Source organism: Cinclus cinclus, chromosome 5 (genome assembly GCF_963662255.1).
Source record: "Cinclus cinclus chromosome 5, bCinCin1.1, whole genome shotgun sequence".
In the NCBI taxonomy this organism is placed as follows: Eukaryota; Metazoa; Chordata; class Aves; order Passeriformes; family Cinclidae; genus Cinclus; species Cinclus cinclus.
The window spans coordinates 56658868-56684574 of record NC_085050.1 but is presented as its reverse complement, the minus strand read 5'-3'; the positions used below and the strand labels follow the sequence as shown (position 1 = coordinate 56684574).

Genomic DNA, 25707 nt, shown 5'->3' with positions numbered 1-25707 from the left:
ACAGGCACTGGTTGCTACAGGATTTTGCTGTATTTTTGTGCCTTAGGTCAAACCTTCTCTGGATGAAGCATTTGTCATTCAGGAGCAAAATGTTGCCCTAAACTTCATTGGCTCAAGAGGTGCCAAGCCAGGTGTCACCAAAGAAAAGAGAATCAAGTATGCCAAAGAAGTCTTGCAGAAAGAAATGCTCCCCCATGTTGGTGTCAGTGACTTCTGTGAAACCAAAAAGGCCTATTTTCTAGGGTATGTCAGAACTCTGTCTCACAGCTGCAAATGGATATTTTTTACTCATGTATATGATTGGAAGAACACCTTGAATTGAAGTTTGTTTTAACCTCAGTCTTCTAGATACTCTGTGTAAACCTTGGGGCACTGTTTATTGAGGCTGAGAAAACGCAAATTTTGATAAACGAGGAAAAAAAGTAACAAAATGAGCCTCAAACACATTTTGGATCTTAAGTTAAATATGATGACAGTGCTAAATTACTTTTTGATATCCAGATGCATAGATAACATCTAAAAATTGAAAACTAAGATGCAGATAAGTACTGATAAGATGACTGTAATGTAACCACTCTGTAAAATATTGTCACTGCTTATTGGTATGCAGATGAACTATAGCATCAGGAGACTTGTGATTTTATGCCTGATTGCATGTGCTTAAACAGAGCCCTTACTACAGTAAAGGGCAGATGTTTAGCAGAAAAGGCAATGACCATCACGATACAAATATTTTCTTCTCTGTCCTTAGCCTGAACTTTCTGTGGGTCATCCATCTCTGAGGATGTGCTGAAGAGGCTTATTTTTGGACAGTGGTATCCTAAAGATTTAGAATGGCCAGCCTTTAGGAAAGAGTTCCCTGATTTGTCTGTGAAAAAACATGTAACCTGCGTTGTGAATGTCTGCTGTCAGCTTTAAACATAAATTGTCTTATTTGCTTAGGTATATGGTTCATAGACTGTTGCTGGCAGCACTGGGAAGAAGAGAGCTGGATGACAGAGATCATTATGGCAACAAAAGACTGGATCTTGCTGGGCCACTCTTGGCTTTCCTGTTCAGAGGGTAACTATCACATACACGTTTTCTTTCATGGCAGAGGCCCTACCAACTCCATGCTTCTAAATCAGACTAATTTTCTTGTGTCAGAGAGCCAGTATTGGGCAAAAGCTTCTATCCGACTATGACTTTTTCAGGGAGTGGTACAGTTTCCTAGAACAGTAGGTGGCCAGCATTGACTTGTTTTGAACCATATTTTGTGCATGTTTACAAAGTTTCATTTCCTTTATTCCCTGCTGCCTCTTCACCCTGGTTACAAATTACTTCTTTTCAGGAGGCCAGTGACAATCTTTTCAAATAGCCCCGAGCAGGCTGAATTGCATAGCACTGTTTAAACAGATTTCTTGGTGTCTTTTTTCTACAGAATGTTCAAGAATTTGCTGAAGGAAGTGAGAATATATGCACAGAAGTTCATTGACAGAGGGAAAGATTTCAACTTGGAGTTGGCAATTAAAACAAGAATTATTTCAGATGGTTTGAAATATTCTTTGGCAACTGGAAACTGGGGTGACCAGAAGAAAGCTCATCAGGCCAGAGCAGGAGTATCTCAGGTACAATAAGGGCTTTGTCAGGTTTACAGTTCTTATGGCAAAACTCTTCTCATGGAAGAGTTTAACACATGCATGCTTACCAGCCATGCATGTTGTATGATAAACAGAAATATTCTTATAAGGAAATTCCCGTAGGTAACACAGATGAAGATCTAAATAGTTGGATCTTCCCAGGTGTGTGGTTTAGGTGGTTTTTTTTGTCATGGTTTGTTTGCTTTGGCTCTTGCATTCGCTGCTAAACAGTTATGGGCTGGAAATAGTTGTAACTCTTGTAAAGATTTTTTTGTTTGATCATACACTTTTGTGTAAATTCCTAGTCCCCGGGAATCATCCAGGAGGATGGATTTCTTTCCTTTAGTTAGTTCCAGTGCTTCACAGGTAGTTAAAAAAACTTGAGTGACACCTTATTATATAAAAGTTATGTATTCCGCAGCAAATAGTGAGGAGCGCTGACTTCATTAGCCCAGGATCTTGCTCTGGTATAAGCATGCTCTGAAAACTTCTGCCACTGCAACATGAGTTAGGAGTTTGAGATTCTAGGGGTAGTGTGAGATTAATGGAAGTGAACTAAAAAGTGTAGCTAACAAAAATCAGAGCTGTTTTAATTCTTTATAAGCACATCATTTCTAGAGGGCGTTGAGCCTTTGTGCTAGTGTGTCATGATGCCTGTAAGCAACACACTGAAGGAGCTTTGACTGCTGAACTCCTTCCTACGTGCAGGTGTTGAACCGGCTGACGTTCGCATCCACACTTTCCCACCTGAGACGCCTGAATTCTCCAATTGGGAGAGATGGAAAACTGGCCAAGCCCCGGCAGCTGCACAACACTCTGTGGGGAATGGTTTGCCCTGCTGAGACCCCTGAGGTAATGAAAGGAGGATTTGTGTACTAACTGCCTTTCCCTCATGGTCATTTTGCAGCCATGGCACTTGTGATGATCTCTTGCCATTTTCTAATAATGCTGACACAAATATTTAGCTTTATAGCTAATTCAGGGGTAGAAAGCATGTTTTGTGTCCAGTTCCTTGGGGAGTTAAGATTAAATTCTTTAATCTTCTTAGGAGAACCTCTTGATTTGAAAATGTAGGCTAACTTTGTGTTTCTGCTAGGGTCATGCAGTAGGACTTGTGAAGAACTTAGCCCTGATGGCTTACATTTCTGTGGGGTCTCAGCCGTCTCCAATTTTGGAATTCTTGGAAGAGTGGAGTATGGAAAACCTAGAAGAAATATCTCCAGCAGCAATAGCCGAGTACGTGCAAATAAACAGACTTAAGCTTTTTATCCGGCACAACGCTTCAAGGGTTTGGGGTTATTTGGCAGGGTAGGATATTTTTAACTATTATTTGTTTGTGTTTTCCCTTTCTAGTGCTACCAAGATATTTGTTAATGGCTGCTGGGTAGGAATACACAAAGATCCAGAGCAGCTGATGAATACCCTAAGGAAGCTTCGTCGTCAGATGGACATCATTGTGTCAGAGGTATGAATCTTTATATCTAGAGTTTGGGTGTCCTTTTAGACAAGAGAAGATAATGCCTTGATACTACTTTGCAAGTTTCAAGTAGCATTATTTGCAAGTCTCTTTCGGAATATACTTCACATTTAGTTTGTTTTGTGTTTTATTTGGGGAGGCTTTTGTATTTGGTGTTTTTTTTATTGTTATTATATGCTTGATTGTGTATGGTTAGTTGCTTGGTTGTGGAGTTGATTTTTAGAGAGCTGTTATAGTTTAAGTTGTTTGTTTTTAAAGAGGATCCAGTTTAAAGACAAAACAGTTTAAAATTATCTTCTGAAATGCTTCTGTTTGTAGGAGTGTTACTCTTTGTTCTGTGCTTCTGATAGTGCCTGGAGAGTCTTTGCTTTAGGGAATTTGGTTATCCTGTTATGTGTTCTGTGGTTCTGATTCCAAGCTGAGGCTTTGTACTCATGAGGTGCTGCTGTCTTGCCCAGGTCTCAATGATTAGAGATATTCGTGAGCGAGAAATCCGCATCTACACTGATGCAGGCAGAATCTGTCGGCCCCTTTTAATTGTGGAGAAACAGAAGTTGCTGCTGAAGAAAAGGCACATTGACCAGCTGAAGGAACGAGAGTATAACAATTACAGGTGAGATAAATTCCTGAAATTCAACTGAAGGTGTCATTTTCCATCTTGGAAAGCTGCATTTCAGCTTGGAAAAGCTGAAAGTTCCCTCACATCGGAGAGAGGAATGTTTAAATTTTTGTGCAGCATAAAGATGCTTTCTCTGCCTGGTAATTTAATCAGTTTTTTTAATCACACTGAGACGGTGGTAATAATAAGCCAGGGAAGTCTATGTTCATGTCACTGCTGAAGAGACCCATTTTAGGTGTTAATTGAGTTATTGGTTGTTCAGTTGGCAGGATCTCGTGGCCAGTGGTGTAGTAGAATACATTGACACCCTGGAAGAAGAGACTGTGATGCTGGCAATGACTCCAGATGACTTGCAAGAGAAAGGTGTGGCATACTGTTCAACATACACACACTGTGAGATTCACCCATCCATGATCCTGGGAGTCTGTGCATCTATTATCCCTTTCCCTGATCACAACCAGGTCAGTGCACCTCTGCTGACATCCTGCTTTTAAGGCTAATAGAAAACCTACGGTGTGTGTGTTTGTAAAGAGCTTTATGTGCATAATTATTGGTCTTCCCTTTGTCTGTCTAGTCTCCCAGGAACACGTACCAGTCTGCTATGGGTAAACAGGCTATGGGAGTGTACATCACCAACTTCCATGTCCGTATGGATACACTGGCACACGTGTTGTATTATCCCCAGAAGCCCCTGGTAACAACACGTTCCATGGAGTACTTGAGGTTCAGAGAGTTACCAGCAGGTGCGCTGTCAGTTCATGTTCATGGAACAGAAATACTACTTTTTTGTTTGTTTCAAACATGTCACAAATGGTGTGTGTAGAGTACTTGAACATTCAGCAAATGTGTGCAGTTTAAGAAATGAGTATAGGTTAATTGTTAGCTAGTAGCTGCACACCTAGACTGCAAAAAATTTGTTGGTGTTGCAGCTGAAAGTACTTTACCCCAAAAAATCCTGCTAACATCTAAATGAAAAAAAAAGCATTTTCTGTATTGGTGTTTAATAGGTTTTTCACAAGGGGTCACTCTTGACTCTGTTTTCTACCAAGAGTTTCATTTGCTGATACTGCATGTTTCTGTGTGTGGATATAGAACGTTTATGTGAGAAAGGGTAGAACAGCTTCACTGTAGAGACTAAAGCCTACTTTGAGTTAAAATAGTGTCTGTCAGGGCATGTGTGCATTCTTTCAAAATATTTTCTCTGCATATTGTAGGTATCAACTCGATTGTAGCAATTGCATCATACACAGGCTATAACCAGGAAGACTCTGTCATTATGAACCGTTCTGCTGTTGACAGAGGCTTTTTCAGGTAAGACTGTAAATTTTTTAAACTGCTAGGAATTTAAGAAAAAAAAAGCTGTAGTGGGTTGTCCAGAGGCTCAAGAAAAGTTCATTTTATGCTGGAAGATGCTGTTCTTCAAATCTTTCCAACTGGAGAAACTTTTGTTTTGTTTTGTTTTTAAATGAGGATGGAGGGAGCAACACAATGAAAATAGTGAATGTGTGTCTTAGCAAAACAGCATGAAACCTGACTGCCCACTTTGTCTTCTTGATCTTCCAATGTGATCTTTATTCTGTTTAGCGTCCTTTATATCACAATTTAATGAAAAAACATTTGGACTCTTCCCTGGTGTATTTTCCTGTAAGTCTTGCCAGTTACCAGAGCAATGTTGCAGCATTTTAGCATAGTCTCGTCTTTATTAGTGAGACAGTTGCTACCAGTTAAGATTGGAATGTTCCTCTCCTTAGAAGGAACTGCTGTTGGAATAGCTGGTGGCTGATGCGACTTCGTGCATTATGGTATCTGAAAGCACTTTGGTGTGCTGGCAACTGAGGCAGCAAACAAAACCCTTAAAGCACCAGAAAGAACCTTGTATAAATTGAAAGTTTTTCACTGCAGCTCACTTGTACTGAGTGTGGCATTGCAGGGTACAAGTAGAAGCCTAAAAAGGTGTGCAAAATGATGTGCATGAGTAAAGTAACATGAGAATGATATGCTGAAGATGTGAATAATCATTAGGAATAATAATTACTTCTGAGGTGTCAACCAGATACAAAAGTCTTTGCAGTTCATAAAAAATTAGCATGCTATCTTAGGTAATTTGGCAGTAACTGCAAAGTGACTATCAAAATGCCCTCTGTAACTGTTTTTGTTTGGTGGGTTGTTTTTTGTTTTCCCCTCCTCAGTGAAGGTCAGATAAACAGGAAATCAGAGGAAAGGTGGTGTGACATGTGCTCATTTGTTTGGATTTAGTTGTCATTAGTAGCAGTAGTCATGATATGTGAAAATGATATACACAGATGGGAGAAAATGATGCTGGTTTCACTGGAGACGACTTTATAACTTCATTTCAGGTCTGTGTTCTATCGCTCATACAAAGAGCAGGAGTCTAAGAAAGGATATGACCAAGAGGAAGTTTTTGAAAAGCCTACACGTGAAACTTGCCAAGGTAAGATAAATGAGTGTACGAAAACTCAGTTTTTTAAATTAAAGTTTTGTGGGCAAGGTAGTTAATGTTGAACTGATTCAGTCTTCATTTTAGGATATATTAACACAGACATTTCTGTATTTTATAGAAATTACTGTATCAGTTGAGATATTTGCATTAGGTATTTTAGCAGTTGTCTGAAGTTGCAAGCAGACTGGTTGAATTACTACAGAATAACAGGAATGAGTATGTTGAAAAGTTCGGGAGTTCCAAATTTTTGTTCCTTTCCCCCCCCCCGCAAGGTATGAGACACGCAATCTATGACAAACTTGATGATGATGGTTTGATAGCCCCTGGGGTACGTGTGTCTGGGGATGATGTCATCATCGGCAAGACAGTCACACTGCCAGAAAATGAAGATGAGTTGGAAAGCACCAACAGACGCTTCACCAAGAGAGACTGCAGCACCTTCCTGCGGACCAGCGAGACTGGGATTGTAGATCAGGTCATGGTAACCCTGAACCAGGAAGGATACAAATTCTGCAAGATTAGGGTGAGCACTGACATTCGTGCTGTCTGCTTTAATACTCTTTGGTCTGTATTTAAGTTACCAATTGCATATTTTCCTGTGGCTTACAGGTACGTTCTGTAAGAATTCCACAAATTGGAGATAAATTTGCTAGCAGACATGGCCAGAAAGGAACCTGTGGTATCCAGTACAGACAAGAGGTACTAATTTTTTCTTCTTTTGATTTTACCTATGATGATCTTAGCATTAGAACTGTCTTAAGTGAATTGTCTGTGGAATATCTACTCGGGTGCAATGTTGACATAAATGTAGCTAAAATACTTTTAGAAGGGGACTCAGTTGCTTCTTACATATTTCAATGCCTTTCATAAATTCTTTAAAAGACTTAATTGGGATCCAAGCACATGCTTTTCCTAAACATGATGTTCTGGGAAGAATTGACTGTGCATTTCCCTGTTCTAGGATATGCCCTTCACATGCGAAGGCATCACACCTGATATAATTATCAACCCCCATGCCATCCCTTCCCGCATGACCATTGGTCACTTGATTGAGTGTCTTCAGGGAAAGGTGAGAACAGTCTTCTATACCACATCTGAGCAATGTGAATTGAAATTTGGTAGGGATTGTTGTTTGCTTTGAGTTTTGCTTTTTGGGTTTTTTTGGGTTTGTTTTTTTTTTTTTTTTTTTTTTGGTAAAGATAAACAGTATCTAGTAGGTGTTAATTCACTTAAAAATTATTGTTCTCCAGTTACTTGATAGCAAAAGGAGGTTTCTTAGGGAAGATGTACAGTCCTGTAAATTTTATCCACAAGGTCAGGCCCTGCCTACAGTATGCTCTCTCATCTGTTGCTTTTGTTGCAGACATTTTCCCCTGACCTAGAAAAAGGAGTAGCAAAATTGTTTATAGTATGTATTTTTTAAAATATGTGGCAGATAAACACAGCAAGATAGGTTACTACCATTGGCATGGAATCTCAGATTACAGCTGTTTGAAATAGCTAAATATAGTCTAACCAGTCCTTCAGAAACTTGACAAACTCTTCCAACCCTCTTCTCTGTAGGTGTCTGCAAACAAGGGAGAAATTGGTGATGCTACACCTTTTAACGATGCTGTCAACGTGCAGAAGATTTCCAACCTTTTATCAGATTATGGCTATCATCTAAGAGGAAATGAGGTATAATCACAGTGTCAATTCACTGTAATTTTTTTAATATACACTTAATGTGTAGTAAGGCTTATGATTGCATTGACTTCTTCAGGTCCTCTACAATGGCTTCACTGGTCGAAAAATCACATCCCAGATCTTCATTGGTCCTACCTATTACCAGCGCTTGAAGCACATGGTGGATGACAAAATCCATTCTCGTGCACGAGGACCAATCCAGATCCTTAACAGACAGCCCATGGAAGGCAGATCTCGGTAAGGATCCCTGTTAGTTTCTATATGGTGTTTTGTTTTCTGTCCAATTTTCAGCCCTGAACAAGTAGGTGTTTCAGCTTTGCAGGTTAATTAGCTCCCTCCAAACAGCCACCTGTTCTTTCATGTGTTTGGCTTAAAATCTTGGATTAGGTGCAGATGCCAAGGCTTTGGTAGAAGGAGGTACTGCTGGGGTGGCCTCCCTGAGAAGGGACATGGGCTTGCCCCGTGCTGGACACAGCCACTTACAGCTGGCCAGAGCTGAGCCCAGCAGTGGTGCTGGTGGCACCTCTGTGGAATATATTGGAAAAAGGGTGAAAAATGCTGTGCAGCAACTGTGAGAGAGGAGTGAGGAAATGCAACAGGAACTGTCCCGCAGCCTGTGGAAAGCCCACGCTGGAGCAGCTCCTGGTAGGAGGTATGATCTGTGGGGGACCCCTGCTGCTGCAGTCTGTTCCTGAAGGATTGTACCCCATGGGAAGGCCTGTGATGGAACAGTTTGTGAAGGACTATCCCATGGAAGGGACCACATGCTGGAGCAGGAAAAAACTGTGAGGAGAAAGGAGCAGCCAACAGGGGCTGTGATGCACTGACTACAATCCCCGTTGTCCCAGTCATCACAGGGAGGGGAGGAAGGAGTTGAGAATGAAGGAGTGGAGTAGGCCTGGGAGGAAGGTTGGGGAGGTGAGCTTTTTATTTTTGTCTTTGTTTCTCATCATCTTACTCCATTTTCAGTGGGTGATAAAACTCATTTCCCCCATGCTGAGTTTTTTCCCTGGTTTTTATCTCCACTCATGAGCTTTTCCATCTCACTTTCTCTCCATGTCATGTTGACATGGTGGGGACCAGAGATCTGTTTGGTGGACAGCTGGCAAACAAGGTTAAACCCACTACAGATAAGCAGAGGATGACTTAATCGTACACTTCATTTTGCTGTATGGCTGTGCTGTGGCTGGCAGACACCAGCTGTAGAAATGTTCATCAGCACTTATTACTGTTTTCACAGCTTTATTCTGTGGTGTTAGAGGTGTCCTACTGCCTCACAATACAAATACTTGTTCCACCAACAAGAACTGATTATTTTGCCAGTGAACTCAAAAGTTGAGGGGTTTTCCTCTTCCTTTTAGTGATGGTGGCCTTCGCTTTGGAGAAATGGAACGAGATTGCCAGATTGCTCATGGAGCAGCCCAGTTCTTGAGAGAAAGACTGTTTGAAGCTTCAGACCCATACCAGGTCCATGTGTGTAACCTCTGTGGAATCATGGCAATTGCAAACACGAGGACTCACACCTACGAATGCCGCGGATGCCGTAATAAAACTCAGGTACGTGTGGTTTTCATTAGCCATTGTTTCTCCTTGTGGGCAGGAGGAAATGCCACTTGAGTGAAGCAGGAGGATAGGGAAGAAAATATTTAAAGAAGCACCAGAACAATTGCTATTTTGGTTTCATAACTGTTTTAAGTGTTTATAGCATTGTAGTCAATTTGGATGCTTCCTTATTAATTTTATAGTGTTGGCTTGTCACTTGGCAGGAAATGCTGTTCAAGTGTTGTACAGTGCAGAGTTCTCAGAGACTTTAAATGCTCAAGAGCTTATTTTTGGGAGTAAAACTCAGAATCACAGGAATTGAAAAGCATCAATCACCCTTGTGACTGTCCCATGGAGATATTTATGCTTGCAGGGCCGAGTCCCCACAGGTGGTCTTTTGTGTTACACTTTGGTGTTTTTTTTTAATTTAATAAAAGCTCTGCAGTGCATGCTTGGTTACAGAAGTATGTCAAGGGAGAGCGGTGGCAGAGATAAAAATAGTTGCTTTGAACAGGCTTGTTTTTGTGCCAGAGACTGACTGCTGCAACGCTTAACAGTGGCACTGGGGTTACAGAGTGGTGTGTGCTAGAAACCTTACCTGCATTTATGCACCTCAGGCACACTCTGCTGTGTACATGTTCTGTGTTAAATGGCTCTTGTTTAGGATCAGATGCCTTGGCTGTATTTTTACATTAAAAATGTGTTCTGGAGAAATGCTGTGTAGCCCCTACAGACAGTCTCAGCTTCCTTCTTGCTTTGGTACAGTCTGTGAGCAAGTCTTGTTAAATGCTTTCATACATAACTCCACATTTGCTTTTAAGCAAAAAACTCAACAAGTTATTTGTGTAGAGGATGGTGGAAGTTGATGCTTTATGAGTGTTTATCACAAGACTTTTGAAATCTCTTTCCAGATATCTTTGGTTCGAATGCCCTATGCCTGCAAACTCCTCTTCCAAGAACTGATGTCTATGAGTATTGCACCTCGTATGATGAGTGTTTAGCCTTAAAAGGGCTTTTTCTTTTTTTTCATTTTTTTTTTTTTTTAAGTGTGAGACTCAAGTGCTCAGGTTTTGTTTCATTTTGTATACGTTGCATTCAGAATTACAGTTTTACTCATCTGATGTGTGCTGTTCAAAAGTATGTTTATTTCCTGTAAATAGAATTAAAATTTGTAATTGAACTTGTGAATCTATTTGTGTATCTGTGAAAGAAGTGTGCAAGCAAATTGGGACTCAAAGAAAAAGGGAGTTAAGAGGGACTGATTAGTCAGCTAGAAAAAGCCAGAGCTTGCAGCTTTCCAAAATACTAATTTAAAACTGTGCGTAAGTGAAAGTCCTCACATCACAGCTCTGCACCATCATCTGTGGAAAAACAAAAACATGTTACACTCTGTCCTGTTCCAAGGGGCAATATCGCAACTTTGGCAATAGCTTTGGGACCTCTTGGCTGAGGGGGAGACCTGACCCTTCCTTTCTTCCTGCCTTCTTTCCTTCCCTCCCTGCTGCAGGAGGGTGATAATAGACACATTTTTCTGTGCTGAGATCACCTGGGCACGGCACACAGACTCTCACCACAGTGTAGCTATGATGTCTGACAGTTTGTTCCATTAACTTTATCAATTTCCTTTAAGGTGGCAGTCTGCATTTACTTATCACTTAGCTCCAGATGCCTTAGAGCTTTCCTACAGCTGAAAAGAACCAGCTGTAGCATGTGCTGGTGGGTGTGTGTAAGGAACAAACCGAGGCACTATGCACAGTACTGGAACCTCACAGTAGTTACTCTAAAAGAGGGAGTGAACATCATCTGCTCTGGGGTATAAGCATGCTGTTCATGGCACAACTCAGTAAAACTCATTTTCATTCACATCCATAAATAAGATGTTTGAAAAGGGATTAGAGTCTACCTTAAAACCATTAGCAGAGTTCCTATGCATGGTATTTGGATTTATTATAAGCTCTCATTTCAGTGTCAGGTGCTGCTAATGTTCTTCTAAGGGAAGTATTTTAGCTCTTCACAGACATAAGGACAAAAACATCAGGACTATGTAGTTTGGATAAAGCTAGCGGGGATTAAAACTAAGGATTAAGTCCAACAGGGGATTTGAGTAGCACAGTATTCTCTAGCTAGGTGCTTTATTCCCTGTCCCTCTGCCTCCAGCAGGGTTTCAGTTACTGTTCTGGCTCTCCAGATTTATTCCTAAGCATATCCTGTGGTGTTGAGCCACCTGCAGCTGGGATGAGGGTGGCTGGTTTCCCAGCAGCTTTGCACACAGCCTAGCAAAGAGGACGTGCTGTGGCAAATCTCTGAGGTTTCACATCCCAGCATGCAGAGAACATGGCAGGAACTGGAATGTCTGCTGTGCCAATACTGCTCCCAGGAGAGAGGAGCAGGTTTGAAAGCATCCAGGCACCACTGAAAGGATAATACAAATGTAGGGCTGGAAACCCACTGGAAGTTGCTCTGTAAAAAACCCAGAAGGTTTTTCTTAATTTTAATTTGGTATTTCCAGTACTTTAGCAGCTAAGATTTGCTGGAATGTTTTGCCAAATGCAAAAAACTGCATGTTAAACTGGTATTTCTTGGGGGGGGGGGGGGGAGGCGGTTCGGTTTTTTTCTTTTAAAGCATTAAACAGAGGTGGTCCTTTTGTATCAAAGAACAATAAATTGTTAGGGGAGAGAGCTGCTGAGTGTTCAGCCACACTTACCAACCTTTGGTCAAGGCTATTTCATGCAGAGTTTCCACAACGTGGATTTTGGCAGAAGCTGTTGCCTCTCCTTTGGCATTTGATGCATGGCACTCATATTCCCCAGCATCCTCCTTGCTCAGAGGAGATATCTAAGGGAAGAAACACACCCCACACCCCCAGTGAGCATCCTGAGCACTGGTAGAGGTGACTGTGTTTTCAGGTATCTTACAGAACTTCTTTATGTCAAACCCTGTCCTCCTCTCTATTCCCCCTCTGATTTTACAAGTGGCATGCACGCTTCTGCTGCATGCTAGACACAGAAAGGGTGCTTGCACCAGGTAAGACTGGAACCAGCAGCCACCCTTATCCTTCATCTCTAACTCACGCAGGTTGTTCATCCCTAATGCCCTGTCTGTTGCCATTTGTCCCCTGTACTGTTCTTTGCTCATGAGCAGTTTGCAAACTGCACTCTGCTGTCTGTGCATACACAGAGTACTTACCAGCACCCAGCCAGTCACCTCGTGTTTCTCAGGGCCCCCACGGGTCTGGATAGCCAAATTCTCCCGGTCCCCAGGCAGAAGCTCCATCCTCTGGACACCATACTGTCCTCTAATTATCTAAACAGAAGGTCAGGAATGGATAAGAACTTTGGGGCTTACTTATGCTGGAACTGCATGCTGAACCATACCTGCACACAAATCAACATTAGATACACACGGATGTATTTTGTGCAGCAGCAGTGTATTTCTAGTGTCAGAGTTTCACTTTGTCCTCTGTGTAGTGCAGCCACACCATCCCAGTGCCTCAGCCCTGAGGCCGTGTTCCCCTCACCTCAGCAGCAGCAGAGCGGCCCAGTTTTCTGGTACGGATGGTGCTGGGCAGTGGGATGTGCCAACATGCCCTGCGCTGATCTGGCATCACAGAACTTGTGTGTGTGCTCCCAAGGGTGTGTTCAGCCCTGCCTGTTTCTGCTGCAGCAAACCAGGCAGTCCCTCATGGTAGGCACAGCACCAGTGGGAAAGCTGCACTGCAGTCTTTCCTCAGTATCTGAGCCCAGAGCACAGCACAGGATAAGTGGTGCTCAGCCCTTGTTACCACCAGGTCAAGCAGTTTCTCAGCCATGAAGAAGAGGCACGAAAAGCAGAACAGCACTGACAGAGAGTGTAAACTCGGCATCTATTCATAAACAAGCAGAACACACTGCCTGAGTCAACAAGCCCATATTGTACATTCACCTGACAGTCTGCTCTTGAACTCCTATAAATAAAACTTGCTGTCTTACAGCAAATTTTGGGCCAATCCAGTTTTTTTCTCCGTAGTATCCTTCAGTGGTAACGTTTCAGCTTAATTTTAAGACCCTTCACAAGTGTGCACAAACCTGTGGCACTTGAGGCTGCAGGAACCATGCAATGGCTCTCAGCCCTACGGCCAGGATCCTCTCCATTCAACAATGGCCCCTGTCCTAAGCCAGATGTTACCAGTGCTGCCAAAATCAACATGCTGCTGGCTACTGCAGCTAAATGACTGCCCCATGCAGTTCCTGTTCCCGACATGGGAATGTCTAGCCACCTCAGAGTCACTGCTGCTAGCTGGGTGAAGGTGAAGGCAGGTCAAGGGACATTCCCTACATATTCCGAATACCAGGCGCTACCAAGCGTAACACAAGTCCTGTCCTGGCTCGGGATCAACAAGAATTTATTTTCTAAATAATGTCTAAAAACTAAGCAAAACCAGATGTCTGGGGGTGGATAGAACTGCACAGATGAGCGAACTCATCAAAGAGATGTGTTTCTACAGAGGGATCTGCTATGGCCTTTGTGCTTACCAGGCACTTTCAGACACCTCAGGTTTGCTGTGCTGTAAGAGCTCCTAGCAGGGCCCTTACCTTGTTCCAGATGAGGACAGGGGTTGGAATGCCAATGACTTCACAGCTCAGGTAGATTTGTGCTCCTGTCACATTCCAGATGTCCTTAGGAGGAGTCACAATGGAGGGTCCTGCAAAAAGGGAAAAAAGCTTTTAAGTCCCAGGTGACTGCAAGCCTGCCTCCATGCTAAGCCTTTTAAGTGGGAGCCAGTCACAGTGTGAGAATGAGGTGAAGGTGATCCCAGTGAGGAGCACAGTTCACTGGGCTGATCCCACATCACAACACACCTCTCTTCAAAGTAACACACACACCCAGCCTTGAGCTATCCAGACCAATGGGCACTTGCCCCAGATGAAAACTCAAGTGTCGAGCAGTTCAGGTGATGAGTCCTCTTCCTCACAAGGTTGAGGTTAGAAGTAAAATACTATTTGTATTCTGTTATCTCAGGGGCTGAGCAGAACGGTACCAACTCCTGGCTCTGTTTACCATGCAGTGACCAAGTCAGCTGGCATGGAGGAAAGGACTCCCAGGAGACAAGGCACATCCCACTCACTATCATGCCCTGAAGAGCTTGCCCAGCTTGGCAGCATCACTTCTCACAGCTTGATTTCAATCCCGTGCCTGTGGGCTAGCAGAATTCAAGGTCATGCTGTTCCTGTTACCTGTGTGCAATGCTCAGCCAAAGAAGGCTGGCTGGGTGGTGGCAGAGTTCTCCATGGGCGAGATCGGGGAAGGGAGTAGGCGAATGCAGAGCTCTGTCCTTTTCCAGAGAGCTCAATTCCTGATTAAATAGACAGTTGCTTCTAAAGCAGATCAGAACAGGGTTGTTTTGCAGATCTGGCTCGAGATGTTTATCCCTCAGGCTGGGAAATTCTGGAGACATAACCCATAACTCAGGAAGGGAAGAAAGGCCTTTTCTGTTCAGTCCCTCTTTAGTGAGGCTGTTTTGTAAAACACAGCTATTAATTCCCTGCAATAGGAAGTTCAGACCAAAGGAGCACAGTGTTTATTTCCAGTTATTGATAGCTTTAAGAACACCACAAACGGCTTTCCCCCTCTGTTCCGAAGATGCAGGCAATAACAGGAAACTAAAGCTCCCATTACACTCCATCAGGAGAAGGAATTTCCTACACAGACAGGTACTCCAGAGCCTGCGTGACAGAAGCTCCTGGGTATACTGACTCACAGATCACAGAGCTCATTCCCAGCCCCATAAAAGAGGGGCAGATATGGGTCCTGATGCTCCTTATGGGGTCCTGAATCTGCACGGATTTCAGCCCTGCATGTGCACTCTACCCTGCAGCCCTGTTTCAGACAGGGGTGTGTAGGTTTCAAGTGCATCCCACTGCACCAACATCATCCAGCAGAAGGCTGGTGTCTTCTTCCTTCTCATGGTCTGGGGACAGATCATGGGGCAGCTTCTATTTTAGCCCAAGAGATGCTGAGGTGGTTCCCTGCTCCTGAGCAGCTGGTGCAAACCCAGAGAAGCATTTGTTCTCTTTCGAGACTTCTCTCTCCAGGAATGACTGTACACAGCCTGCTGGTGGGAAGCTGCTCGGAGACCAGGGTTGGCTGCACTCAATATTCTCTGTTACAGAAGTATCCCAGTTCTGACTTTTAACAGGAGGCAGCTGTGGAGAAGCAGAAAAGTTTTATGAGTAGCCCTGGGCGATGGTTGAAACCACACCTAATAGTCAGCATGGGCTGTTTTCCTGGCAGACACCACAACCCAGGTGCTCCTCAACTGCACAGAGATGAGTCTCTCAGCTGACAAGAGGATTTAAGCAGTGTTTCAACACCCTGCTGAAGGTTTTCCCCCCAAGTACCCCACAGTGGCCAGCCCAGGACATTGTCATCCCCAGGATGGGGCCACCTCAGGTCATGCACTCTGCTCCCCTCACCCAGGGCAACATTTCCTGCAGGAAATGTTGCACAGCCCAGCTGTTCTTTTTCTGGTGTCCCTTAAATGATAATAAGGCTCTTGGAAGCTCTGATGGGACACAGTGTCCCCAGGCAGCTCAGCTGGACCCAGGCTCTGTGTGGGACCCCCCCAGCTGACATGCACCCATCAAAGCCTGCTGCTGCTGTTATTCTGTTGTCCAACCCTCCACATGCAAATTTGCTTTCCTAAAGCAGAGTTTGGGACTTATTCCCAGCTGGCAGGGCTATGTCTGCCCCTGTATGACACCATCCTACCACTGAGGTTTTTCCATGAGGCAGGAAGAACACAAGTGCCCCCCAATGACCACCATCTCTCACCACAGAAAATGAGAGATTCTGACACATTAAAAGCCAGGTGGATTTTAAGGCATTGTTATGCTCTTCCAGGATCGTTATGCTCTTCCAGGATCCAGCTCAATCCTCTCCTGGCTGGGAACTGGCAGCATTCAGCACACCACTAAATCCACTGCCTGAGATGTCTCAGTCTTGGTTATCACCTGAGTTTCCCCCTGCACCACGAGTTCAGACACCCATTTGCCCAGAGGTGTTTATTCACCCTGCCAGGATGAACAGGTCACACCATGATTTTTCAGCACCAACTGCTGTGAGGGGAAAAGAGACAAGGAATTTCTACCCACCTCCTGGGTGAGGAGAAATTGTTTATCCTCTTGGACAGGGGAATTGCCTGCACAGCTTCACAGCAAAGCCCTGTCTAGCTTGGCACAGCAGCCACAGCACATTGAGAGCTTGGCTGTTACAAGCTAGTCCTGAGCTCAGGATGTACATCCTGATCCAACCAGGCAGAACATGACGTTCTACATTTGGCTGCAAAATGAGCTGGAAGCATCCACAGGCCTCTGCCTGTATCTGACACAGCTCTGAGGCAAGGAGGGAATACACATCCTGAGAGATGCAGCAAGTGTCATGGGAAAAGTCACTGTGCTCTCTCTGGACGTTTGACTTAAATCCATACAGCCAAAACTCTTGAGCTGGGCTTCTTCCGCCACTAAAAATAAATGAGAAAGGCCAAGAAGTCATCAGATTTTAAATCAGCTACAGCCACAGCAGTAGCTGAACTCCCACGACAGTGAGCTGACACCCAGGTGCATGGCAGTCACCCTGCTCCCTCCCACAGTCCTCCAAAGTGGAGAGAGATGGACAGGTGATACAGCAACTTGACAACACAACAGGAGAGGCAGGGGGTGGCGGAGCCTTGCATGCACTTCAGAAGATGTGAGGACATTCCCTGCTCCAAGTGCTCCTCTTGCTTCAGAAGTTCCTATGAAGGGAGCAAAGTGGGGACTGGAAAGAAGCCCACCTTTTACAGAGCAGATATCTTGATTCTTGCCAGCAAGGAGGCCCCCCACCATCCTCCTACAGCGTGCACTTCGGAGGCCTTGCTGCTCTACTGCCCACAGAGGGGATGGTTACTCCCTCAGTTTCCTCCAGGCTGAGGACCTGAGGTCTGCACCTGCCCATGAAAATGGTCACCACCATCACGGTGGCTGAGTGGTCCCTGCTGTCCTGCTGGGGACACTCCCTGACTGCACCGGAGCTCCTTGACCAAGATGACAGCCCAGGCTGTTGATGGAGATCAGCTGCTCTCCACAGGCACTTCAAGCATTTCCTCTGTGCTCTGCCCATTGTTTGTAAAACAAATATCTCTCCTTGGCCCAGGAAGGCGCTTTTTACAGAGCCCTAGAGCTCATTCACCCTGGGACAGAGCCTGAAAACACTTTTTCTGCAGCTTGCAGGGAACTGATAGCCTGTGTTGTGTCAAAAATAGAGCTGGAAAGGAGTTCCCATTGTTGTATGTAGTTGCTTTTTCTGCCATAGCAATGTGCACAGCAGAGCCTATGACATCCTTGATGAGGATATTATTGGCATCTGTTCCTGACACCCCTCCTACACCAGGCACCCCTTCTGTGCCCAGCCTCAGCTTGCAGAGACCTGGCATCTCCCAGCCCACCCACTTGTCCCTCACTGATACCTGGATGGTCACTCACAGCTGAGGGCTAGCCCATCTTCACCAATCTTCCTTTAGTGTTCACACATACAATCAAACAAAAATCACACAGCAAGAAGAGCAGTAACTTCTTTGCTAAAATCAAGGGGCCCACAGGTATGTGACTAAAGGCAAAAATCAGCTGGACATTAGGAATAGTGGGCTCTGTCCTGGTACTTGGGATTGGGTGGAAGGCCAGACCATGAACACATGAAGCCATGTACCACATGCTGAAGCTCACATGGGTGTCAGCCTGTCTCCCAGCCAGCTCTCCTGGGCACTGCACTGCCCTGCCACAGCCCCAGGTCACACACACAGGCTGGGAACGCTCCCTGAGAGGACAAACCCAAGCAAAAGCCAAAACATTGCTCACTCTCACAAGATATTGCAAGTCTGAAAATAAACCCACTCCAGTCTTCTAAGTTGCTGGTAAAGTACTTTCCCTTCAAAATTACTTTATATGGAAAAAGGGAAACCTTCCATAAGCAACATCTAGTCATTTTAGCTAGCATGGCCTCAGCTGCCCCCTCCCAGGTCAGTGCCCTGTGAGAGGCGGCAGCAGACGGGAAGTGCAAGCAGCTCCTGGCTTTCCCCACTCCCAAAGCTGCCTGCTGCTTTCTGGCAGGTTTACAAGCCTCTCTGTTACCTTCCCCTGAAGGCATTTCTCATCCTCCTGTAATCTGTCTGTGAAGAGACTAAGGAGTACAGAAGGAAGTGAGTGCTGGATGCTGTGTCTGTCTGGGCGCTCCCCCTCGGACTTCAGGAAAGGCTGCAAACATGAACACAGCTTTGCCCCAAGCTCTGGAGACTTGAGACTGAGTCAGTGTGAGGAAGGGCCCTGGGCCACCATCATTCTGCCATGGAGCAATTCCTGCTTTCCACACCACTGGGCTAAGTGTGGTGCACAGCACTGCCACTGGAAATCCCAGCCCTGGTGTCTCACCATGGTTTGGGAACACTGCCTTCAGAGACCTTGTGCATGACCTTCATATCACAGAATCACAGAATGGTGTGGGTTGAAAGGGACCTTGCAGATCATCTAGTTCCATGAGCTAAAGCTGGGAAAGAATGTGAAAAGCTTTCAGTGGGAGACACGGAAAAAAAGGCATGGCAGCATTTATGCATGGAAAAGCAAGCAGGGCTTTCAAAAATCTGACCTGATTAGACTTGTTACGTGGTAATCTCCTATTTAGTTCTAACCTCAGTCAACCTCAGCCCAACAAAGGATTAAACACATTTTTTTTAAACACAGCATGCTTTTCCAGCAACAGAAAAAACAAACATAGGGTGGAATTTGCTGATCAGTAATCATTCCTTCCTAGTGAATTTGGGTATGCTGTGATGATTGAGAATGAAGACACAGGGGAAATACAGGATCTTCCTGAGCTGTGAAGGTATTGCATAGTCCCTGACATACTGTTGCTCTCTAGGACTCTAACAAGTAATATATTAAACAACTTCCACCATAGCTTTTAGCACAGTAACCATAAAAACTCAAGCTCCAATGAGTTTTCAAGTAGTGGAATGCTTTTTAAGGAGGAATATATGACCTGTGCTACAACAGTGGAAGTCCCCAAAGTTACACATGAATTTTAAATCACCAGTATTTTTGAACACTGAGAGCAAGGAACAGCAGTGTTCAGAGTCAGTCATGAAAGAGAGCAGAGTCCAGAAAGGCTGGATGTGTTTTAAAAAAGGAATTGTTAAATATTCAAGAGCAGACTGTCTCCAAGTATAGAAAGCCCAGGGGAAAAGACCAGCCTCATTGAACACAGAACTTAGGCTGGAATTTAAGGAAAAAAAGGAGAATCTATCATCTCTGGAACAAGGATCAGGTAACATGGGAGGACTATAAAAATGTTGTGAGTTCATGTAGGGAGAAAATTAGAAGGGCCAAAGCCCAACTAGAATTTGGTTTGGCTGCTACAGTAAAAGACGACAAAAAAAGTTTCTATAAATACATTGGCAGAAAAAGGAGGGTCAAGGAGTGTCTCCATCATTGGTTGAATGCAGAGGGTAGTGTAGTGACAGGATGAAAAAAAGGCAGAGGCACTTAATGCCTTCTTTGTCTTAAATACCAAGATCAGTTGTCCTCAGGACACCCATCTCCCAGAGCTGGAAGTTGGTGAGGGGGAGATGAGTGAAGTCCCCATAATCCATGAGGAAATGATTAGTGACCTGCTCTGCCAATTAGGCACTCACAAGTCTGTGAGCCCTGATGGGATCCACCCCAGAGTGCTCTGCCACAGACTCTCAGGATGCAGCACAAAAGTGCTGGAAAGATCCACCTACAAAAGCAGTATTTTCCTTTGCAGTGGAAGACAGCAGGTAGCAGGCCACCCCTGCAAGACCCCCACTCCAACCTGATGAAGAAACTCAAACCAGATTCCCAGGAGAATTGGGGAACTCGGTTCATTTCCAACCACAGATGACTTAGCAAAACCTTTTCTAAATCTTTCCCCAGCAAAGACAAAACCACTCATGAAATGTGCATATTCTTCAAAGTCTCCCTTAAAATCCAGAAAAGGAAGAATGTGAGGAAAGAACTAAAGTAATCTGAGCCTCTTGTTAACAAACCTAGAAGAATTTCTTGCAAAATGTGCCTGGCTATGAACTATGTTTTGTAGTGTCTAGAGTTGGGAGCCCTTGTACATAAGGCAGCTGTATCAGAAGATGAGCTAATCTCAGTGATAACAACAGTCTGTCATTACCCACATGTTTTTTTTTCCCCCAAACTCCTGTTTTTGCTGTACTCTGGTATAGGATTAAAAAAGTAAAACAAATCACCCTCAAAAATTAGATATTTCTGGCAAAGCTTCAACAGCTGAATTTGGATGGAATGAGCCAACAGATGTGATTCATGTTTCTTGTTTTGAAATTGACCTGTGGGAACCTGGCACTTCTTTGTCTGCAGCACAGATGAACCTTTCTGGAACAGTGAAGCATCAGCAAAGCAAAACCACTGATGGGGTAAATTGGCAGGAATTTGGGGGGGCTATATATTTGCCCCTGGGGCTGCCAGTCTCAACAAAAGCCTGGCAGTCACAATCCTATGTCCATCAGCTTGCTTTTTTAAACCCTGTAGACAGCCAAGAAACCTCACACCCACTTTCTTCTGAGCCCAAGAGCTGGTGTGTGGCACCTTACCAAAAAACATTCCACGAGGGATGTTGTCTGGGCTTCTGGGAAGCCAAAATGATAGCTCCAGTTACTGGGATCTCCTTTCTGGTGAGATAGACAAGTTTAATGCTGGTTACAGGCAGTTGTAAAAGAGTCTCTCCCGGTTCATCTGTAGCCTGTGGGAGGGATCCTGTGAGCCATCATTATCATAAGGAAAAGCCCTGCATGTTCCCAGTGCAGGGGAAACATTTTCATGGAGCCACAGAGTTGTAAACCACACTCAGATGAACAGAAATAAAGCAGACTGCTTGACAAGCCAGCAAATTTACCCTTCACACAGAGAGGTCCTGAGTTTCTACCCCCAGGAGGTCTTTGTAGGTTGGCACAAAGCAACACCAGTGCCCCTGAGAGTGAAACACTGTCCTCTGAAGTCTGCTGAGAGCTGCTTTGTGGCATGCTGCTTTTGAGCAAGAACAAGAGTTTGGCTTCCACCAAGAGAGAAGGGAGCATAACACAAAGAGAAAGCCTTGACTGACAACAGCAAAACAACCTGGAGACTCCAACCCTGTTGGAACAAGCATTAGGGACTTCAAACCATATAATGAGGCAACTTTGGCAGTATTTCCAGCAGACACAACACGTCTCTCAAAGCAGGTATTTGCTGGTAGCTAATGATAAGAAAGACTCAGGGGTATTTGTCTCTTCCTGCATTGGTTAGGCAACAAGTTGATGCCTGGTATTTTTCAGCTCAGAGATCATCATCAAGAATCCTGATAGACTTTTTTTTTATAGGGGTTGGTGCTTTGATGTTTTCTGCCTGGCTTGAGCTGAGCCATGCAACTCTAATCCTTTATGCCAGCTGGCTTTGCATGGCAGTGGGTACCACAGTCCTGCCACAGGTCCTAGCTGGCTGCAAACAACCTCAGTGTGTGCGCACTGCAAATTTAATTTCAGCCTACATTCCTGAAGCCACCAGCTCTTTAAGAGGCACTTCTGAACATCTGCACACAGCTGTGTGACAGAAGTGACAGAGGGCAGAGCAGCTGTCAGAGCAGCCTCCCCTCCAGCCAAGGGGGCCACCAGAGGAGGCACCCCAGACCACCTGAACCTGCCCACCAGCAGGCTTCTCCTTTGTGTCTGAACCTGTCCTGCCTGCAAGACCTGGTGGCAGACCTGAGCTGCATTTTCACAGGCAGAGAGCAAACAGACAATCTGTTTAAAGGCAATGTTGGAAAGCAGATGGAAAACTTCACAGCATCCACCTCCTGCATCCTCAGCACTGTGATTAGCTAGGAAGAGGCTGCTGGGACACACAGGTAGAGATGGGATGCAGCTAGTGGTGCCCTGACAGGGAGCAGGGCAAACCCAGGGCCAGCTCTGAGTGCAAGTGTGAGGGCAAAGCAGGAGCCCAGCCTGTAGGGTGCACCACGGCAACACTGCCTGCTCCCCTCTGAGCAAAAAGACAGGCAGCTTTTTCTGCTGGCACAGCACCAAGAGCAGCCAGGCAGCTTCAAGGAGCTGGCAATCAAGTAGGATACCTTTTTCCAGACATCCCCAACATAAAATCCACTCCAGAAAGGACCAGCTGGATCCCTCCATCTGCCAAGCGCAGGCAGAGCAAGGGTTATTTCCATCCTTTCAAATTCTTCTCAACTGTGTCTTCCTTTGCCCCCCAGAAGGAAGTTTTGGCTGCTGCAGAAATACCTTTTTCTGCATGGATTCATGACCTTTGTGCAAAACACAGACATCCCATCTGAGAGGTCTGGGAAACAATCAAGGACAAGGTGGAGGAGAATTCTGCAGGGCTGAGAACATGTTAATTCCTTTTGCTATTTAATATCAAAGAAAGATCCAACAGGATGTGCAAAATAAGGCTTCCCTCTCCAGTTCCACTTGACCAAAAAAAAAAAAAAAACTTAAAAATCCCAAAAAGCAATCAAACACAGTGAGGACCCACTGTTGGAAGAGTATGCTTCTGGATCTCTTCTTAGATACTATCGTGAAAGGCTGTTCTCTCTGGGACTGAAAGGATATGCAAGGGTATGCAGACACCTCAGAGCCCACCTTCCACTATTTGACTACCACAGTATCCAGGTCCTTCTAGAAACCTAGAAAAGTGCTGTCACCTATCTGGAAAGATACTGAAAAGGCTCTGTCCTGTTAGGCTGATGGGATGGATGTTCTCTCCCATCAGTGTTTCAAAATCCATGTGAAAATTACAAATCCCCACCCTTCCCACCCAATGCTCCTAACTGCCGGGAGGCACTGAGGGATACAGAAATACTTCCAGATGTCTAGCACGGTTGTGGGATGAGTCCCTGCCTCTGCTGCAAGCCACAGAGCAGTGCTATCACCAGAAGGCCCATGGCACAAGGAAGGTTCATGCAGCTGAGGGGAATCTCTGAAGGGTCAGTGGCTGAGCAGCCCAGTCCATCCTGCTCCCTTCCCTGACATGCTGGGTCACAGCTCTTCCAGCAGCAGGAGCCAAAAGAAGAACAGGTCCCCTGAACGATGGTAGGCCAAACATTTTGCCAGCTGCCCTGCACCACATGCTCCAGTGAAATTCTTAAACAGGTAACAGCCCCAAAGGAGTCATGCTGCAGATCTGCACACCTGAAGAGAGACCTTCTCCAAGGAAGGGATGCAGTTTGTGCATGGAATGGCTATCCCACTCTAAGACCCTTCTTCAGCAAAGCTGCTGTGAGGATCAGAAGACAGAAAAATCTTGTGGGACCTGCTGGAGGTTGGCAAGTCAGTGGCCTTCCACATCCCTTGCCAGTGGCTCATGTCTGCATTGACCTACTCAAACTCTGACTCCACAGTCTGGATCAAAGCCCCACCAGGTCAAACCAGCATCCAGTCTGGGACAGACACCAGGAAGTGTAGCCAAGGGTTGGGACATTATCTTCCAAGTATCAATACCTGTCTTGCAATGAACTCCCATAATACTTTGGGCAAGACAAGTGAGAGCACAGCCTCTTCTCAAGTACGCATCTGAAGCATGACATCTTCCAAACCCATCTGCTCACTTGTCTGGGCTGGCAGAGCCAAGAAGCAGCACACATTTTAGGACTCCTGAAGCCACTGGGCAGGAAAGACTCCTTCCCAATACTAGACAGAGGCACGGACTGAGGCCATTCTAATCTCATTCCACATCACCCTGAAGGCTGAAATTCCTTCCCTCCAAGAGTTAAAACTGTACCACACTGTTTCTGGATAATATGTAAGCTTAATCTTTTGGACAAGGTTTGTGAAAAGCTACACAGGGCATTTAACGGGCAACATCAAAGAACAAAACCCAATCCTCACCCAGTCTTTCATGCCTGCCTTGGGAGTTTCAGAAACATTTTTTTTGCAAACATACTTGGCCTCAGTTATGAGAAGCAAGAGAAGGAGGAGGTGGAGGTTGTGACCTGCACATACTGTGTTTATGAGAACACTCCTCCACCAAAACAGCACTAGCGCTGCAATCTTGTCCTTGAGAGGTTTAGTATATGGTTTGCATGCTATGTCTTACCCCTCCCTCCCGGCCAGCAAAAACCACTCCCAGAGGCCAGAATTTCTAGCAGAGGCTCCACAGCAGAACTTCTTCCTTGAGCACCATCCCTAAGATAAAGCCTGGGATGAATCAAGCTCCTGGTCAGAAATGCAGCAAGTGCAAACCGCAACCTGCAGCTCACAGGAAAGTCACTGTTTTCATTTCGAAACAAAGCAAGCCAGTAGATGTTGGCTCTGAATTTCTGCGGCTTTCACATTCATTTAATCATTTCCTTTCCTCTTTGCTTGCAATCATCCTGGGCAGAACACTGCCCTGGATAGCTCACCTCTTTTGTTTCGTCTCACAGCAGCCCAAATCGCAAGCTTCAGGCAAAATATGAAAACTGAGGACGTGTAGCTCCAGCACCGCTGGAAGCCAACAGCGAGTGCCCAAGTTCCTCCGCGTCTCCGGGGCTGGCCCGAAGTGTTACTCCAAGTTTAGGCAGCGCCATCCGACTGGGACTCTCCAGTCCATTTAAGGTGGCTCTGAAATCACGTCCGTTTCACAGAGAAGCGTCCCGATGGGATAAAGCGGCAGGAGGAGCGCTAGGGAGGCGCGGCGCTCCCCCCGTGAAGCCGGGCGGCAGAGCGGCCACCCGCACCGCGCACCCCGCACCCCGCCCGCCCCGCTCTCCCTGCCCGCACCTTGCTCGCAGGCTCCCTTGCTGCGCTGGCTGATGGCGGGCTCGCCGCGGCTCTGTGCTCGCAGGCTGGCGGCGCGGAGCTGGCAGCCGCTGCCGTAGGTGAGCCCGTCGCTGCCGCACACCGGGTAGCGGCTCTTGCAGAGGCACACGCCGGGCGGGCCGGCGGCGGGGGGAACCGGGCCGCCCTTCGCCTTGCGGCGCTGCCGGCTCTTCACGCACTCGAGGCCGGGGGCGCAGCGTCCTCCCGCAGAGCCGCCGCCGCCGCCGCACGCCTCGCCCTCGCCGCGCCCGCACTGCCAGCAGCAGCCGCAGGCGTCCCGCACCCTGCCCAGCGGGCAGCCCCGAGCCGGCAGCGCCGGGCACCGCGACGGATCGCAGGGCCCGCAGCCCCCCGCCGCCGCCGCCGCCGCCGTGCCCGGGGCGGGCACCGCCAGCGCCGCCAGCAGCAGCGGCAGCAGCAGCAGCGGCATCGCGGAGGGCGGCATGGCGGCACGGAGCCGCCCG

General features: G+C 45.9%; 2 protein-coding genes across 3 annotated transcripts in view; one reads left to right on the top strand and one right to left on the bottom strand.

Annotated features, from left to right (window-relative positions):
* POLR2B (RNA polymerase II subunit B) overlaps positions 1-10592 on the top strand; it is a 16466-nt gene extending 5874 nt beyond the window's left edge. The window contains exons 8-25 of the mRNA XM_062493016.1: positions 47-243; positions 943-1062; positions 1421-1607; positions 2328-2471; positions 2716-2855; positions 2973-3084; positions 3555-3709; positions 3978-4176; positions 4290-4458; positions 4930-5026; positions 6073-6167; positions 6449-6699; positions 6786-6875; positions 7138-7245; positions 7740-7853; positions 7939-8099; positions 9224-9419; positions 10316-10592. Coding sequence (XP_062349000.1) covers positions 47-243; positions 943-1062; positions 1421-1607; positions 2328-2471; positions 2716-2855; positions 2973-3084; positions 3555-3709; positions 3978-4176; positions 4290-4458; positions 4930-5026; positions 6073-6167; positions 6449-6699; positions 6786-6875; positions 7138-7245; positions 7740-7853; positions 7939-8099; positions 9224-9419; positions 10316-10405 — 2625 coding nt within the window. The 3' untranslated portion in view covers positions 10406-10592. The remainder of the gene's footprint in view (positions 1-46; positions 244-942; positions 1063-1420; positions 1608-2327; positions 2472-2715; positions 2856-2972; positions 3085-3554; positions 3710-3977; positions 4177-4289; positions 4459-4929; positions 5027-6072; positions 6168-6448; positions 6700-6785; positions 6876-7137; positions 7246-7739; positions 7854-7938; positions 8100-9223; positions 9420-10315) is intronic.
* On the bottom strand, positions 10530-25707 carry IGFBP7 (insulin like growth factor binding protein 7). Of its 2 annotated transcripts, none has more exons than XM_062493018.1 (5): positions 25205-25707; positions 13977-14086; positions 12592-12708; positions 12110-12240; positions 10530-10765 (listed from the first exon to the last, which is right to left on the bottom strand). In XM_062493018.1, coding segments are annotated over exons 1-5 (843 nt in total). In that variant the 5' UTR covers positions 25689-25707; the 3' UTR covers positions 10530-10764. The 2 variants fall into 2 exon arrangements, with proteins under 2 accessions (XP_062349002.1, XP_062349001.1); XM_062493017.1 differs by having other exon boundaries at positions 12114-12240.

What these genes read in the sequence shown, in the direction of transcription:
- IGFBP7 (XM_062493017.1), bottom strand. Translation starts at nt 25,688, where the DNA reads ATGCCGCCCTCCGCGATGCCGCTGCTGCTGCTGCCGCTGCTGCTGGCG. An exon ending in CTGTCCTCATCTGGAACAAG is followed by an intron (nt 12,709 to 13,976) that starts GTAAGGGCCCTG and finishes CCTTCTGTTTAG; the next exon opens with ATAATTAGAGGACAGTATGG. An exon ending in TGAAATAGCCTTGACCAAAG is followed by an intron (nt 10,766 to 12,113) that starts GTTGGTAAGTGT and finishes GTTTTTCCACAG; the next exon opens with ATGATGGTGCAGAGCTGTGA.